Source organism: Zalophus californianus, chromosome 4, assembly GCF_009762305.2.
Source record: "Zalophus californianus isolate mZalCal1 chromosome 4, mZalCal1.pri.v2, whole genome shotgun sequence".
In the NCBI taxonomy this organism is placed as follows: Eukaryota; Metazoa; Chordata; class Mammalia; order Carnivora; family Otariidae; genus Zalophus; species Zalophus californianus.
Window position 1 is genome coordinate 52,880,888 of NC_045598.1, and position 19,149 is coordinate 52,900,036.

Genomic DNA, 19,149 nt, shown 5'->3' on the forward strand with positions numbered 1-19,149 from the left:
AAATACACGCTAAGAATAATGTCTGCCCATAGTAAGCATTCATTACACAGTAGCCAATATCATTATTATTAGCACTATTATTTTTTTTTAAAGATTTTATTTGGCAGAGAGAGACACAGGGAGAGAGGGAACACAAGCAGGGGGAGTGGGAGAGGGAGAAGCAGGCTTCCTGCTGAGCAGGGAGCCCGATGCGGGGCTCAATCCCTGGACGCTGGGACCATGACCCAAGCCGAAGGCAGACGCTTAACGACTGAGCCACCCAGGCGCCCCTATTAGCCCTATTATTAAAAATATGTACCTTTCCTATCACAGTCATTTTTTTTTCAAGATTTATTTATTTGGGGGGGGAGGGGCAAAGGGAGAAGGAGAAAGAAACTTAAGCAGACTCTGCGCTGAGCACAGAGCCGGTCGCAAGGGCTGGAGATGGCGACCTGAGCCAAAACCAAGAGTTGGCCCGTTAACCAACTGCACCACCCAGGCGCCCCTCAACAGAGTCTGTTTTAGGAAGGAAAGGGAAAATTAACATCTGTTGGATGAATGAGTGGTGTATTGTAAAATTATGATAATTCATAATTAGAATTTTCCAGACTGTAATTCCATCCCATTCTGTCGCAATCCTCCCCCCACCCCCAGCACCTTATCTTTCCCCATTTGCACAGTACTTGGTAAACTTGGTCCTTGCCTTCCTCACCACAACCATGCAGGTGTGTTAGACTGTTCTGGAAGCTGTCCCAGATGCTGACAAGCCCTTGGCAGTAGGATAGAAAGGGAAAAGGGAAGTTTTGGCTGACATCTCCAGGTCTGACTCCTTGCTCATCGGGAGAGTTCCAGTGGTATCTTTAAAGTTTTAGGATAAATGATAGGGCCCCTGCTCTTTTTTTGTGTCTCTAACAGATAAGTATCTTGGATTCTAATTTCCTTAGTTTGTTATATATGAATCTCTTGTGATCAGTAATGGGTAGGGTTTGGTAAAGTCGTAAGTCTGCAGGGATGTTTTAAATGCAGGCAACGTACAGAGGGGGTGGGTACTAGCTAGGCGGAGAGCAGTGGAAGAATGTGTGTGCTTGTGTGTCACAGTTTGGACTAATGTCTTGGCATGGCTGTCCCATTTCCTGACATGTAAGAACTGGATCTTAAGGCCGCACATATTTGGCAAGCCCTATTATGTTACCTTCCCAAGGGAGTGCTTGGGTAATGAAGGTGATAGATAATATTGGGTAGGTACTGGTGGGACCAGGGACATGAGAGAATATGGAAAGAATCCCTTTTAAAATATCTTTATTGCATTAGATTTTAGTGTCTGTAAACAATTACAGCATTCAGGGAGTGCAGAATTTAAATGAGAAACACAACTTTGTCAGATTATACCACTTGGATAAAATGGCATGGGCTCCGGAAATCTATAATTAAATGTATTTTTGAAAATGAAAAATATGGTGAAACATCTGGTTTATTTCACTACAGGAGTGCCTGGGCATTTGCTTATATAAGTGTGATTGACTTTGGCCGATATGTGGATTTCTCTGTGTAAAATAACAGTATTTTAATTAAATTTTTTCTGCTTGATTCTATTTGTGTTGTAAACAAATTATTCACGCACGCACACACACGCACGCTCATTAGAAAATGGCTGTCTTCTTTAGAAAATCTAATGTTTGTTCATTTTTCTTTTTCTTCCAGCGGATATTCAACTCCTTTGTTTACACTGAGAAAATCTCAAATGGAGAAAGTGAAGTACAGCAGGTAAGAGGTTATTTACAACTTGACCTTCTCTTTGTCTTGCTTTTGGAAATGGCTTCACTACTCTTTGCAGGCCATCTCCACGTGAGGTTTCGTGCAGTTCGGTGTAGGATTTCATCTATGTCTTAAGCATAACGGTGACAACCTCAGACTTGAAGTTCTTGTAGGCCATTGAAATAATGGTACTGGGGATTTTTTTTTTTGCTATTTGTGTTATATGTTGGAAGTATGATTTGATTCCTCTTCGTTGTGAAGATTCCTGAACTGACCCAAATTTAAAAATATTAGAAATTATTTCATCTGATACTGGAAGTGCCCAGGCTTTGGAATCAGACCAACGCAGGTCAAATTCTGGTTTTCTCACTTATTCCATGACCCCCTTAGCCTTTTTGATCTGGTGTTTCTCGGTTTTAAACAAGGTGAATACAATATCTCCTTTATGAGATAGTGAGAATTAAATGAAGTAATGTCAAGATAATTGAGAACAAATGAAATCTTTTATTTGGAAGATTCAGGCATAGAAGCAGCTCAGTGGATATTGGCCTCTTTTGTTCTTTAATTTTTCTTTCCTCTTGTATTCTTCGTTTGCTTCTTTCCTTCCATCTCCTTTCAATGGTGTGTGGGGTCAAAAAGTTCCGAGGCCAGATTCTATTTACTTTATTTATAGCTACCTTCAAATGGACTGCTTCCTAAAGTAAAACATAGTGTTGGTGAACTTGGTCATAAATAATTGATCTGTGCTTGAAAAGAAGGGTGGTAAAGAGGATTCTGGGTTTTAATTTCACTAATCCACCAACCTCATTACACTGTGTGACCGTCAACTGGTAATTTGAAGCGAGGTTGGAAACTTAGGTAAAAAACAGAACCAAGCTAAAAACCAGAGTGTAGCAGAGTGCTTCCACAGAATAAAAAGATAACTATAGTAAAACACACAATAATTCAAACTCTCTGAGATGCTGCCTTTATTTTATTCATGGAAAACAGCTTGACTTGATCTGAACTAAAGAAGTGCTATACAAGAGACAAAAAGCTTTGCAAGTGTCATTAGAGTGAAGTTATTTATGGGATAGTTATTTATTTATAATAAATTACTGTGGTTTGATTTTGAAGTTCAGCATTTCCTGTGTATAGACCTTAAAATGTTTTATTGGTTTCTGCAGGTTAAATTTAGAGGATGTAAGCACTTAGGTATGTACTCTTTTTCTTAGCTTTAGATATTTTTAAAAACTAATGACCTCAAATTACAGTGAGTATGATGTGGTTTGCTGTATCGAGTCTTCTCTTAATAATTCCTGTCTTATTTTTATTCCAGCAAACTGAGAAGTGCTTTTAAGGTCATGAAATTTAAAAGGGTTTTTATGGGAGGGAAGATTTCTACACAAAGCCTGTTGGAGGAAACTTTCTGAGAGACCAAAGGCCACTTGATAACATTTTAAAGAAACTGACCCAGGGATATCAGCTTTGTTGCTTTCCTTGAAGTAACAGATACAAGTTCTTCCTTCAGCTGTTTTCAAATGTGAAACTTGTTTTGTTTTCCCAGACTGATGTCATTGCTTTATTTTTCAAGCTGTGCACAAGTTTGGAAACCTTTAATAATTTTTTAAAATTATAGCAATTGATTGAGCACAAATAGAACACTGGTGCTTATCACATTGAATTTTTGTTCTCCAAATAACCTTGAAGGAAAGATACCCTTATTACAGATAAGCAAACTGAAGCTCCAAGAGATAAAATAAGTTACCTGTAGCCTCATGACTGTTACCTTGGCTAGTTTTCAAAATAAGTTTGACACAAATTTTATATATATGTATATATGTATATTTTATTTTAAGAGTTCATTTTTAAAATTTGTATTTTCAATTCAAAACAGTAGCTTCTGCTAAGCTTTTTTTTTTTTTTTTTTTTTTTGGTATCTGAGTAATTCAAATGAGTTATCACGTAGTTCTGTGTTTCCCCTCTCTGTTTGTGAAAAAGTTGACCCAGAATGTACTTTTAGCCTTCCTGTAATCTCTCCAGTTTGCCCTCTGGAAGAACCCTGAACAAATAGATCTTATGCCTCTTTTGCATCCAGTAGGTGGAGATAATTATCATGTCGTCGGTATTATAAGAACAATCATAACTGCTTATAAGATTTGTTTGACAAGTCAAAACAGGCTAGTTATTCAAAGTAGATTATTGACCTGTATACTCCATTTTAGCCCACAGCCTTTAACGGACCACTTCAGGTTTTGGTATATTTTGCAGGATCTGGAATCCGGATCAGGAAACTTGAGTTTTCGATCCGTCGTTCCTCCACTGGGGGTAATGAAAACTAGAGCCTCATGGTTTCTCACCCCCCCACCTTACTAATCAAATCTTATTGAGATTTGGATCTGACTTGTGCATACTATATAAGTTGGCAGTAAATCTAATGTGCTGTTAATATCTTCTGGTTAGGGGAGCAAAGTAATTAAAACTAATAAAAAACATTTTGTGATTCTTGACTCTTACCACAAAACTCTCTATGGTATAGACTTTGCTTTGCTTTTTCTAATTATTTCTTTTAAATTAACCTTCAGAGTGTGATTCTAGATGCCTAACAATGTGTTTTAAATCTTTAATTAGTTCAGTATCTGTAGTTTCACTGCCAAAAATCTATGGCAACAGCCTCAGGAAACTAAAAATCCTATGCACACATTCTTATGTGGAGCATTTCCCATAGACTACGTTTTTTAAAAACTTTGAGAAATGAAGTTGTACGAGCACATAAAGCCATTATATGAAATTGAACTCTAATCAAGAAAAATAAATTTTTGATCAAGTGCCCCAAAGAGAGCAAAACATCGTCCATAAAACACAAAGCAATGAAGAAGAAACAAAAGGAGAAACAGCCTCTTGGAGCACTTAATTGGATCACTAAAGAAACCAGAGGCACCTTGGACATGTTTCAAGAGTTTGGTCTAACTTTTTCACAAATGCTCTAATAATTATTTAGGTTAATCATTTGTTTAATGAAATAGCAAACCTATTTCCATCATGCACTGTTTCATAAATTATTGATGGCAGTGGCTTATTTTAGAAGACTTCAGAATTCTTTTGGAACGGGCATAGTAAGAGCAACATGTATGTGTTCAGTGTACCTGACCTTGGGCCAATGTGCCTGACCTTGGGCCAAGTACTCCTTTCTTAATCCGTTTTTCTCTCTTCAGGATCCTATTCTTCAGCATGTAAACATGCTATTCTCCTGTCTTAAGCATAAACAAACTCTTGACCCTGCTTCCTCCTCTGTGTACTGCCCCATTTTTTCTTTCCCTTTGAAGCACAAACCATCACAAGGTGTCTATATTCCCTAGATCCAGTTCTCCCATTCTCTCTGAAACTTTCTCCAGCCCCACAGTCCCACAAAACTGCTCTCTTCAAGGTCACCAGTGATGCCCACTTTGCTAAATTCTGGGTCCTCATTGTATTTGATTAACGTCAGTATGAAGAAGTTGATCCTTTCTGTTGTGTTGATAAACTTACCTGGCTTGGCCCTGCAGGACCGCACACTTGCCTCCTTGCTGTTTCTTGGCATATTCCTGCCTTTTAGGGCTTTGCACTGGTGCTGTTCAGACATACGTCCCCTAGGGCCTTCACCTGCTCCAGGTCTTTCCTCAGAAGTCACTTGCTGAAAGAGGTGACCACCATATTTTAAAATGCAACCCACCCTGCCTGCCAAACTCCTGATTTCCCTTCACCTTGTTCTACTCCCGCCGACCTTATTACTTACCACTTTGTGGTTTTAGGGTATTTGCTTTATAAATCTAGTTTGGAAACATTTCCTTGTCCTTTTCTTTCAAAAAGAGTATATAACATTGGTGGTATCCTTCCTTTGATGTTTGGTAGAATATACCCGGAATGCCATCTGGACTTGGAGCACTCTTTGTGGGCAGGTTTTTGATCATCAGTTTCTTTAATAGCTGTAGGTCTTTGGGTTTTGTGGGTGGAGTTGAGGGGTGGGAGGTGTAGTTTTTTTTTTCTCCTCAGATTTTCTTGTATTGTATCAATTTTAGTAAGTGGATTTTTTTCAAGAAATTTGTCTTTTTCATCTAAGTTGTCAAATTTGTTGGCATAAAAGTGTTTAGAATATTTTGTTATCTTTTTAATACCTGTAGGCTAAAAGAAGAACGTAAAGAAAAATCAGTAAAACCAAATGCTGGTTCTTTGGAAAAATCTGTTAAAAGGATAAATGAGACTGACAGAGAATGAGAGAACAAATGGCAAAGTAAATTGGTGATGACCAAGTTTTTAAAACTTGGCCTCATTAATTTTTTCCACTTTCTGTTTCACAGATTTAAGCTCTTCATTATTTCTTTCCTTGTGTGTTAGGTTAGTTTTGGTCTTCCTCTTCTTAAATTGGAATTTTAGCTCTTTTTTTTTTTTTTTTTACACCTTTCTGTTTTTCAAATAGAGGCACTTGACACTATGAACTGTCCTCTAAGCACTGCTTTTGTCATCCCACAAAGATTGAGATCATGGTTTTCTTATAGTTCAATTTTTAAAATATTTTCTAACTTCTTTTTTGACCCATGGATTACTTTATAGTGTGTTGTCCAATTTCCAAAACATTTGGGGTTTTCTTAGCTATTGTTACTAATTCCTAATTTAATTTCACTGTGATCAGAGAATATATTCTATGATTTCAGTCTTTCTTAATTTATTGAAACGGGTTTTATGGCCTAATATATGATTTATTTTGGTGAATATACCATGTAAACTTGAAAAGAACGTGTATTCTTCAGTTGCCGACTGTTAGGTTCTTTATATACTCATTAAGGTTAAGCAGGTTGATAATTCAGATCATTTATTTTGGAGCTGATTTTTATTTTGTCTAATTCCATCATTGCTAAGAGGGTTGTTAATATCTGTATTGGTGGAGTTGTATAATTTTTCCTTTAATTCTGCCCATTTTTGCCTCCTATAGTTTGAGGCTTCATTACCGGGCATGTATGCATTTAAAATTGTTTGGTCTTCCTGATGAGTTGGGGTTTTTTTGTTTTTGTTTTTGTTTTTTAAAGATTTTATTTATTTATTCAACAGAGAGAGACAGCGAGAGAGGGAACACAAACAGGGGGAGTGGGAGAGGGAGAAGCAGGCTTCCTGCTGAGCAAGAAGCCCGATGCAGGGCTTGATCCCAGGACCCTGGGATCAGGACCTGAGCCGAAGGCAGACGCCTACCGACTAAGCCACCCAGGTGCCCTCTGATGAGTTGTTTTTGACATTATAAAATGTTCTTTATGTCTGGTTACAGTGGTCTTTCCTTGAAGTTTGTTTAAGCTGATATTATATAGCCACTCCAGCCTTTCTATGCTTACTATTTGCACCATGTCTTTTCATAAGCATTTACTTTCAGTGTCTCCATTGTTAACAGTGTATCTTTTGTAGACAGAATATAGTTGAGGCTTTTTTATCTGACAATTTTGGTCTTTTTTTTCCTTTTATAAATATTGTTTTTATCATGTTATGTTAATCACCATACAGTACCTCATTAGTTTTTGATGTAGTGTTCCATGATTCATTGTTTGCATATAACACCCAGTGCTCCATGCAGTATGTGCCCTCTTTAATACCCATCACCAGGTTAACCCATCCCCCCACCCCCCTCCGACAATTTTGGTCTTTCAATTGGGAGTATTTACTTTGATTGTTGGATTTGGGTCAACTGTTTTTCATTTTCTTCTCTTTTAGTTCCTCCCCCCCTTTTGAATTTTTGATGTTTTTTGGGGAATTTCATATTAATCTATTTTAGTTTTTTTAATCTATATTTCTCTACTTATTTTTAGATTTATGCTCTATAAATTACAATATACAACCTTAACTTATTACAGTCTATTCTATTTGGAGTTTAATATTCTATCAATTCGTATAAAAACTAGAACCCTCAGCCTTATAGGTCCATTTTCCCACTACTGTCCTTCATGCTAGAGTTCTGTCTATTGTAAACTGCACAAGAGAATGTTAGACTTTGCTTTAAATTGTCCTATGAATTTAATAAAAGAAAAATAAATGTTGGATACTTGCCATTTCCAATAAGCTTCATTTCTTTCCAAAGATAATCAACTGATAATCTAAAAACTTCTTTTCATATTTAGTTGTAGTGAAGATTTTCTGGTGACAAAGTCTCTTTCTCATTCTTGTGCTCAGAAAATGTCTCTATTTGCCTTTACTCTTAAAAGATATTTTCGCTTGACACTGAATTCTACACTGACTTCTTTTAATCTTTTAATGCATAAATGATCCACTGTGTACTGGACTCCACTTCTGATAAGTCCATAAAAGTTGTTGCGGTCTATATTATCATTGCCCCACCCACACTCCATGGATGCTTTCACAGTTTTTCCCTCTTTGGTTTTCAGCAGTTTGACTATAACTGTCTAAACTTATCAGTCTTTATTTATCCTCCCTGGTGTGTTTTGAGCTTTCGGAGTCTATAAATGTCTGGTCTTTCTCAGTCAAATTTGGGGACTTTTTGATCATTACTTCCTCAAATATTTTTTTCTGCCTCATTCTCTTTCCTCCTGCTGGGACTTTGATTACATATATGCTAGGTCTTTTGATATTTTACGAGTTCCTGAGATAATGCCACCTCCTTTAAAAATTATTTTCCCCTCTGAGCTTCAGATTAGATCATTTTTATTGATCTAGAATAGAAGTTTACTCCTAGTGTCTCAGCCTGCTTTGAACTCCACAGATAGATTTTTTAAAACTTCAGTATCCTGTATTCAAACTCCAGGATTTCCATTTGTTTCTTTCTAATAGAGTATTTTTCTAAGATTTTTTTCATTCATTTCAAGCATGTTTTCCTTTGTATCCTTGAGCATAGTTATGATAGCCGCTTTAGAATCCTGTCTGCAGGTTCTAACATATGCAAATATTTGAACTTGACTTTTGTTGATTCTTTACTCTTGGAAATTGGTCACACTGTGTTTTCTTCTGTCAAAAAAAATTTGGATTGTACTCTGGAGACTGTGGAAAAACTTTGGATTCTATTATCTTCCTGTGAGGAGAGTTGATTGTTTTGGCAGGCAATTAGGTTGATTGGATGCAAACTGCTAGTCTGTTTCTTGTGTTTCAAAACACTCTAGTATTTAAAATACATTCTGGTAGAAGTCTGTAGTTTTTCTTAATTATTCTTAGGAATTGTTTTTTGATACTGACAATTCTATCTGCAAGATTTAAAATTTGATGTTTTATTTCACCAAATACCATTTGTTGGAGTACAGAAAAGGAGAAGCGTATTGGTTTTACAAGAACTTAGTGCTTAGCATGTGCTAGTCCTCCAAATTTTTCTTGTACCTTGGTAAAAATTCAAGTCCCCAGTCATGAGGAATTTGGACCAGGTCAAAGCAATGGATTAGAATCCATCTAAAAATTAGTATCTAGATCATGCACAAAATTCTATCCCTATATTCAGAGGAGAAGAAAAATACTTTGTAGCAGAACAAACACAAAATAGTTCTTTCTTCAAAGAGATTATGAATAGAAGTAGTCAATCTTAGATGATACTTCCTACACTAAAATGTAAATAATCAGTTGCAAGTAGTGTGATGTTTCAGAATTTTAGAATTGGGACCTCTGAGACCATGGGTATAAGGCCAGAAAGGTTAGGAAACTTTACTCTTTGGGACAGCCTCCTTGTAGTGTTGCTTGGGATGGAGAACTAAAGAGCCTCATCCTTTGATATGGAAAACTTGAGCTCTATGCAGGTTTTATCATTTATAATCTATTTGATTTTTGGCATGATACTGAACCTTTTAGTGTCTGCATCCGTTTTATTTATAAAATGGGGGTGACAGTCTATCTTGCAAGATTGCTTAAAAAGTTACATGACTAGCAGACTAGACGTTTCAGTATTTTGTGTTGTGCTTTCAGAATACAAAAGGATGGTCGAGAGTGCATAGAAGAGTAGAGTGAGAAGATTGCTATTCTTAGTGTGTTATTTAATCCTCTTAGGTAAGGCCTGTAAGAAAAGATCTGTGAATTTTAGAGAATTTCCAGGAGAGAATGATCACAGAAAGACCCTGGAAGGGACTAGTGGGAGCTCTAAGTAGAAGCCATGCTAGTTGAGAAATGAGAGGCTGGACATGGGATTTATATCGGCTTTGCATTTGTATTACTTCTGTATTTCTATTACCAGAAACTCTTCACTGTAGGAAAATCTGGTTGTGTTGTTGAACTGTGCACTGCACCACAGGGAGAAAGGGACAGTGGTGGACAACAAGAGGAGGTGTGGAAGTGCCAAGCACTTGGGAATCATGTCTTTGAATTCTGGCTCCCTATGCCCGGTACTAGGTAGGCATTTAGCAAATATTTGTTGAAAAAAGTGTCTAGAGATACTCTGAGCCTCAATTTCCAGAATCTGGATTTATTTTGGGTTGCCCTGCCAAGCATAACCTAGTGTGGTAGTAGCCTGAAGGCTCTCATTTTGTTTATAATTACCTAGTTAAGTATGTTCAAGGCTCAGACTTGTCCAGAGTAGAGGAATCCTGGAGGTGGTGTAGATGGATTCCATTCTTTGCCTCTAACCTTTCCCCCACCTGTCCCTGGGGGATTTATTTAGGCTGAGCCCTGGTTTAGTTCACCCACTTAACTGAAATCTACACTTGGCTCTGTGTTTGTTGTAAGTGTTCATGAAATTTTTGTTGAATGAGTGAACAAAAGACACTGAATTGGTAGGAAGGTAAAAGAAAGGTTGAAAGCTAGTGAAGCCACCCAGAGGGAGAATTTGTAATGAATCAGCCAAGGCTCAGAGCAAACAGATGATTGTTCTCTCAAACCAGAGTCCTGGCAGATTGAGCTGGCTGTTTAGGTTTCAACCTTGATTGGAAGTTAATCTAGGTCTCTTTCAGCTCTTACTGTTCTTGGTCTGACTTTCCAAAAGAGAAGTTCATTTTTATCTTAGAAACCCTCTTCCTGGGGCGCCTGGGCGGCTCAGTCGTTAAGCATCTGCCTTCGGCTCAGGTCGTGATCCCAGGGTCCTGGGATCGAGCCCTGCATCGGGCTCCCTGCTCCGCGGGAAGCCTGCGTCTCCCTCTCCCACTCCCCCTGCTTGTGCTCCGTCTCTCTCGCTGGGTCTCTCTCTGTCAAATAAATCAATAAAATCTTTAAAAAAAAAAAAAAGCCCTCTTCCTGGCCTACTTATTCCTTGATCCATAAGATGGGATGGTGGTCTCCCATTTTGGAAAAAGTGTAGGTGAGAATGTGATAGTTGTAATATTTACGTGGCTCTTTATCTTTTAGTCTAGCCATGTGTATTTTCTCCTTTTATCCTCTTAGTGACATCGTGAAAAGTGCCCGTATCCTTACCCCACTTTCCATGTGAGAAAACTGTATCAGGGAGGTCATTATAAGTGGTAAAGTGGCAAAGACAGAATTTTACTAGTTTTGTGTTTTCTTCACATTGTATTGGTTATGATAATAATTGGCATCATTTATTGACTATAAAGTACTGTCATTAAGTCTTATATAGCCACATGATTTCCCCGCCTTACATCCTTCAGACTTGCTTCAGTGTTCCTTCTCAGTGAGGCCCTCCTGGGCCACTCATTTATAAATTTTATTAATTGCACCCCTCTTTACTTCTTACCCCCATCTCTGTTTTATTTATAGCTTTATAATTTATCACCTAGGATGTGTGTATGCATTTATTTTTGTTTGTTGAATATACTTCCTTTTGGTGGTTGTTGCTGAATATATTTCCTAGTAGAACCTGAGCTGTAAATGTCCACAGTAGCCAAACTATGGAAAGAGCCTAGATGTCCATCAACAGATGAGTGGATAAAGAAGATGTGGGGTGTGTGTGTGTGTGTGTGTGTGTGTGTGTGTGTGTGTGTGTGTGTGTGTGTGTATCTTATGGTTTGTCTCCCTCTCTGGTTTCATCTTGTTCCATTTTCCCTCCCTTCCCCTATGATAGTCTGTCTTGTTTCTCAAATTTCTCGCATCAGTGAGATCATTTAATTGTCTTCCTCTGATTGACTTATTTCACTTAGCATAATACCCTCTAGTTCCAGCCATGTCGTTGCAAATGGCAAGACTTCATTTTTTGATGGCTGCGCATTGCATTTGAGCCATTTGAGAAACAAGACAGACTATCATAGGGGAAGGGAGGGAAAATGGAACAAGATGAAACCAGAGAGGGAGACAAACCATAAGAGACTCTTAAACTTAGGGAAACAAACTGAGGTTTGCTGGAGTGGTGGGGGGTGGGAGGGATGGGATGGCTGGGTGATGGACATTGGGGAGGGCACATGCTATGGTGAGCACTATGAATCGTGTAAGACTGATGAATCACAGACCTGTACCCCTGAAACAAATAATACATTATATGTTAATAAAAAAATAAAATATCTTACTAATTATAAAAAAAATAGCTGTATGAGGGCAGAGCGAATTCATTCCTTGATGTGCCCTCAGTACCATGAAGAAGTATCTACATGTACTACATGGTAGGTACTCAGTAAATATTTGCTACATGAATTCATAATCCTCAAAACCAGCTCTTTAAGGTTTACTGATAAGGAAAATTATGCACAGGTAAATATCTTGTCCAGGGTCACCTTAGAGGTTAGAGAACTTGATTATGAATTCAAGTGAATTTAAATGCAATGCCTCCATGAGCTATTTTCAAACTTGTTTCCTAAGGTATGAGGGAAGTGTAGCAGAGGCTGTTGTAGAATGTAAGGATGAAGTTCTAGCATTTTTCTCTCCCTTTCTTCCTCTAACAATTCACCTTGCTTGTTTGATATATTAGAGTTTAGCATGAAGTTTTATTTTTTGAAGTGGTTTGTCACTTTACAAAAGATCTACAAATGATTATACTACATCATTCTGCTTTTCAAAAATAATCATGCAAGGTTGAGTTTGAATTTGTTTTAAAAGAAATGCAAAAACATTGTGATTAGGAGACACTCCTTAAACTTTGGGAGAGGTAAGAAAATATTAAATGTTCTTATAGCAGAGAGAAAACTTGTGGTATTTGTAGGTCCTCTAAAAATAAACTCCCAAGTGTAGGGACCATGTCAGAATAATGCTGTAGTGCTTTATAGATACTGGGAATGAATGCATAAACTAGAGTTTGATTTCTTGGAGGGGAGATTCTGAGCATACCTCTGGTAAGTGGTCGGCAGTTGACGAATTCAGCAAACATTTGTTGAGGACTTACTGTATACTTGGTATTGTAGGAAGAGAAACAAAGAGCTTATCCCAAGGACATAGTTAAGTCACAGGAGACATGTGTGCTTGTATTTGGTAGGTCTTGCTAATCTCTTGCAGGTGATGCCCTGAAGGACAGAAATGCCCTCTTTGGGAACGACTGACTGACTATATTTGTGAGACCGAATGGTGATCTGAGTAGATTATCGATCCCATCTTTTGTGGCGGTACTTTCCGTTCAAATTATGTATTTTTTCTACAATCCTACCAAATGGGGGATGGGTGCAAGAACTGGTAGGTACCTAGACACTGTTGCACTTGGGGAAAGATTATTTTACTTGATACGACAGTTGGTGTTCTTTTAACAAATGCTGCTTGATGTGAATTATCTCACTGAATTTTTACCACAAACCTGTTATACAAGTACAGTTCCTCTTCCCGTTTTAGATTTTAGGAAATTGAGACTCAACTATGAAATAATTCCGCCAAATCATTCTTGAGTTAGGTGATAGGACCAAGATTTTATTCAGTGTGGTCTGATGTTGCTTTTTATACTTCTTCTGCTGCCGGTTTTCTATAGGTCTTCAGTTTTTTAAAAGGAAGGTCATTTATTTTTTCCCGAGAGTATTACACATCAACCAAAGGAAGAAAGGAATATGTCTAAACATTTTAAGTACTATGATAAACACTTAGCTGCTAAACAAGGAAAAGATTGAGTTTAAATGCTCAGTTGACACAGGTGAAACGCTGAACGGGGTGCCTTCTGGACTGTTAGTGACAAGCCTTTTAACTCTAATAAATCACAAGGATGTAACTTGAGCCTTATGAGGAAGAGCATTATATTACTAATGGATCATCCTGCAGGAACAGAAACAAGATATAAAAGTAAATGAAGTCTTTGACTCTTTTTTTCTTTTTCACCATTCATCATTATTCCGTTATGAACATAACCCTAAACAGTTGGTTATAATGTGTGCCATCACAGAATTTCTATTGGGCTTTTGCCTTTGTTTTGTTTTGTTGGTGGTGTTTTTTTGTAAATGAGTACCCCCTAAATAAGAACTCTTAGCTAATGGAGTAAGTGAAAACCTGCAGCTGTTGGGTTGGTACTCAGGATTAAAGTCTAACAGAGTTAGCTTCCTTTCTGTTACACACGGGTAGAACTTGGTTAACTCTTTGGCATTCTTAGTGTGGAACTGTGGTTGGTAAAGATTTTGTTAGTATAGTTTCCCTGGAGAATGTAGCAAACCCTTTTTTTTTTTTTTTTTGCTACCTCTCAGAACTCCTGGGTTCTCTCCCAGTATGAAGCTCTGACAATAATCTGAAATACTGAATACTGTCATTATTACTGAGTAATAATCAGGAACTGCTCAGCCAGCTTCTTGGGAGGGGGGAAAGCAAGATGGCTACCTGTCTTACTGTTTAATAAATAGCAATTTGGAATTTGAACTATTTATCTTGTTTATATTTTAAGGAAAAAATATATGCAGCATATGTTCCATATGCTTGTTTATATTTGAAAGTTAAAATATGGTTATACGCATGCATACATGCATGAAAGGTTTAATTCCTATACCAAATACAGGCTGGCTGACTTCAGGCATATGTATATTGTATGTTAGCCAATGTATGTGCCTCGTGTTGAGATAAGTGGAAATAATCCTGCTCACACATGCACACCCCTCTCCTGTATACTCACACATTTTATATAATGTACTTACTTTGAACACATAAAGATGCAGTATCTATTGTTTACAGATATGAATTCTGTGCACATATTTACAGTATTTATAACCCAGTGTTCATGTTTACATTTGTGTATGTATTCCTATCCCAGTGATAGAAAATGGAAATCTTTACCTCCCACCACCACCACACACTAATATTTAACGCTTATAAATTCTAGTTATAGGTTTTTTGTTGTTATTTTGGCAAAAAACCCAGAATAGTCCTTTTGCCCGGTCCCTTAATTCCCACACTTTGTGTTCCCACCGTTGGAGATGGAGCAAATGAAGGGGGGGGGCAGGTACTGTTTCTCCATCAACAAAGGCAGGGAGAAGGAAGTGTTGCAGGCATCACTGGAGAGTAGCTGGAGAGCAGTTCGGAGCCAGGAGCGGGAGGGTGAGGCCTTCGGGGCAGGGCGGGAAAAGAAATGTAAGCTCCCCCACCATGACGTGTGCCTCTCCCTGCTCCAGCTTTTCACATAACCCTGCAGTCCATATGTGTGCAGATGCCGCCTTTCAGTAAAGCAGAACCTTGGAAAGTATGATCCTGGGCTTCCTACTCAAACTGCGTTTAACTAGAAGGGAATGGACTGAGTGTAAGTCTTCATTCTATAAGCCAGGAAGACTTCATCATGAGAAATGAACATTCCACTAAAAATGGAAACAATTAAGCCCATTATACACATGTTTCCAGTGTCTCTAGGTTGGATAGTGCTCAGAAATGCTGGGGAGGTGGTAGCAGCCAAGATTTCTCCAAATCCACCCAAACTGCTCCTCCCACAGAAAGATATCCTCCAATCATCTACCCTGGCAGAATGCATACACAGAAACTCAACTCAGAGTGGATTTGAAAAGCTGATGAGACTCTTAAGAGCAGGGACCAGCTCATCCCTAGTACATTCCGGGGTGCAATAGGAAATACTTGTGGTAATGGTGTGAAGGAATTAATTGGCTGATAATATCAAGGGCTTCTGAATCAGCCAAACCCTTTGAAACTCTGGACCCATGAAGTAACACATTGATAAAAGTGGAATCTTACCAGGAGCTACAGCTTTAATATGAGAAGATGGGCAGGTCAGGATCATGCTAAAATAGCTGTTTATGGGTGTTTTCACTGGTTGTTACTTAAGCTGTCTTTAGTCCTTTTATATGCTGCAAAGTGCATGCTGGTTCTTCTGCAAACCCATGGAGAAGTGTCGCAGTCACATCCTCTGACCCCCATGTCAGGCACCCGCCCCTCCGCCCCTCCGGAGGAAGGTGTTAGCAGTGAATCGTATGCAAACAAACAGCCGATGGGGAGGGAGCAGGCATGCACCAGGTCTTCTGTTTGCAATCCTCCCTGTCATCAGATAGGGGATGAGAAGACCTTCCCAAATCCAACTGTGAGTTAGAGAATGATATCAGAGGCAGCTTGGCAAGGGAACACACAGAACAGTTCAGAGAAGGATATAATAAAATTGTTGTGGTTGAGACAAATACCCTCATTCCTCTGTTGGAAGCCACATGGGAAACATTACTGTTTTGTTGCTTCTAGCAAGTCTTAATAGCATTTCCCCCTAGCATCCAGGATTTGCACCTCATCTAAGTGGTCTGTGTGGGTGTTGTGGCTGTTTCCTAATTAAAACAACAACAACCACCACCACCTAGTACCTCCGTATCAGTACTTAGAGCTCTATACCTACATTGTAAAGGCCCCTGGATCTCAGAAGCTGCTTTGCCACTACTCCAATATCTTGAAACTGAAGCTAAGAAGTACCTTTTCCCTATCTATCGAGATAAGTATATTATAAGCTGGCTTCACTGTTGGAAGGTGGACCAGGAGAGAGTGCTCTCCTTCCTGAGGTTGTCACACGTACTCAAGACTCGGATGATTAGGGATATTCAAGGCCAGTCTTCAACCGCTGAAGAAATTGCATGTTTATAAGATGCTTTCTCTTGGGGCGCCTGGGTGACTCAATTGGTTAAGCATCTGCCTTCGGCTCAGGTCATGATCTCCAGGTCCTGGGATCAAGCCACTGTGTTGGGCTCCTTGCTCAGTGGGGAGTCTGCTTCTCCCTCTCTCTCTTTCAAATAACTAAATCTTCAAAAAAAAAAAAAAAAAAGATGCTTTCTCTTGTAGTGTTTTTTACCCATCGTTTTAAAGGGAATCTATGTTATGGGAGTTTGTTACCCCAAATATGAAATACACTGTGCATTGGGCTCTGTCTTGCACTGACTTATCATCTTAAAATGGAGGACGAGGAGAATCTCCTACTTAATGTACAGAGCTCTACAGTTCTAATACACATTAGAACTGTGTATTAATGAAGTCCTAAAATGTTATGTTCTGTTGTAAGGATAAGTTATTATTCAAAAGGAGGAAATGGAAACATCTTTTTTTTTCCCATGCTGTCTCAAGATTGTCTTCCCAAGAAATGGATTTACTAAGTTCTCGCCAGGTCAAGGGTAAGGAAGTGTTTAGTAGTAGAAGATTTTTGTTTCCCTGCCAGTATCCTCTTTCCACTTCATTGCTGAGCTAATTGACACTTGCTGGCAGGTGTTTGATCGATCTGCTCTCAAAGGGCCAGTGAAGAAGCCCTAAAACACTGGTCGGTTGGCCTGTAACTGGAGGTTAGCTCAGGTTTTGACTTTGATTTATACAGGAGACTTCCTGAGTCCTAGCAGCGTGCCAGGCTCTGGCCCAGGTTGCAGGGTTGGTTGGAGAGGAAATACTGTTTGCATTGGGTGTGGGGAAAATTGCAGGGTCTCAGAGCCCTCCCAGCTGATCCCCAGTTTCTCTAGTGGCCGTGGCCTCCCATTACTTGGAATGCTTCTAAAGTTACACCTCGTGTTGATAAGTTATGCGCAGATATTTGTACTCTAAATATGGGCTTTACAAACTAAGAGTAAAGGGCCTGAGTTTTCTTTCCTGTTCCATGATTGTGTCCTTCATATAGGTCACCAGAAAATTCCTAAATTCACAAACCCAAGCTATTTCTCCCCCTTTCCTCCCTGATTAATTTCTTATGCAAACTTATCTCCAAAGTTGTGAATTAAATGGACGAGGTTAGTCCCTATGCTGTGGCTTCTGGTTCTCCCCCAAATCCCCATTTCTCAGCCTCTCGGTTCTTTCTAAGGTCAAGACTAGGCTGAACTTCTTGTTCCTCCTGAAGGAGCAGACTGTAAACTTTGAAGGCCTGAGGACTTGCTTATTTTGGTTTAAAGGAACCTCAGCTCAGGGGCTCCTATTACAGAATGAAGTGGGTTGAAGCCTGCCCTTCCCATTGTTTCTTTTGTTATGATCTGGTTGTTAAGGGGAGAGTGGGGTGAAAAACAGGGCAAGAGCCTATTGAGCCCTTGAGTTGATAACCTTGGCTTTCAGGAGGTTTGGGTGTGTGTTTCCATGACTCTCCTGAAATACCTAACACAAACTGCTGCCCAAAGCAAACCCCATTATAACCTTAAAAGCAAACCTGCATTTTGCTTAGAGAGAAGCTGCCGCTCTCACCGGTTTCCCAGAGCTCAGCCTCCTCTGGTTCTCTGGCATGTCAGCACTTGCCTTCTGTTTTTTCCATTGCACTCCTCCCCAGCTCGGCCACAGGGGCCCCACCTCTCACAGGATCAGGGTATGTGACCCTGGAGCCCAGACAGCCTTGCACATCAATCTTCCTGGTCCACCTGCAGTTCGTCTGTCAGCAAGCTGCCCTGCTTCTCCACTGGATGTGCTATTCCCACACATCCGTCAGACAACCCTGAAGCCTCTGGGCCACTGGAAAGTCAGAGTGGCCCTATTCCATCTATACATCTTCCTCTGTCTTGTGTTGTATCCTTGCCGGCCGCCATGCCCAGGCTCTGCTCTGAGTGATTTCACGAAGCCCAGACTCTAGTGGTCGATGAGCAGCCACCTCCCAACCATGGCCATGGGTCATCAGGATACCTTCTCTGAACTGGTGTTCTGTTTCTGGGCACAACTTATTCCAGAGCAGCTGGTACTACCCCTTAACATACTACCCAGGAGGCAGGTCAAGATAGGGAACTAGACAGGCCCGGAGTTTGATTGGCTTGAACCAGATGGGAGCGCTAGTCTCATAGGTTATCTGCCCTTTCCTAGAACTGGAAGCAGATTTTTCCAATATTGCAAATAATGGTGTATGAGGGCAAATGAATACAGTGATGACCACTTTTAAGTCCTTTCTAGATGCTGGGCACTACATTAAATAAAAATGCATAGTACGGTGTTCAAGAACAAAGGTTTGATCTAATTATTTATTAGCTGCGTGACCTTGGGCAAATCTATCAGAACCATCTATTAAAAATAGCATATAGCAATTACTGAGAGCTGTTGGGAGAGTTAAAAGGCCTGATGTATAGTTGCTCTTTCAGAGTGCCCAGCACATGGCTGGCAATCAATAAGTGCTGAATTGTTATGCTACTGATTTACCCGGGAAAACGGGATCCTTAAATAGGCAAAAAGGAACAATATGAAGCAGCATATGAAGGGTCCAAGTGGCAAGATCAAGGCAATTTTGGAAAAGAA

The 19,149-nt window shown here is 39.3% G+C and overlaps 1 protein-coding gene across 4 annotated transcripts in view; it reads left to right on the forward strand.

The window, feature by feature from the left end:
• Positions 1–19,149, forward strand: part of CACHD1 (cache domain containing 1) — a 208,044-nt gene that overhangs the window by 81,556 nt on the left and 107,339 nt on the right. For all 4 annotated transcript variants that reach the window (XR_004820024.1, XR_004820025.1, XM_035727197.1 and 1 more), the window contains exon 2: positions 1,681–1,743. Coding sequence is in view for 2 of the 4 variants with exons in the window: in XM_035727197.1 (XP_035583090.1) it covers positions 1,681–1,743 (63 nt within the window). In the remaining 2 variants the exon portion in view is untranslated. The remainder of the gene's footprint in view (positions 1–1,680; positions 1,744–19,149) is intronic.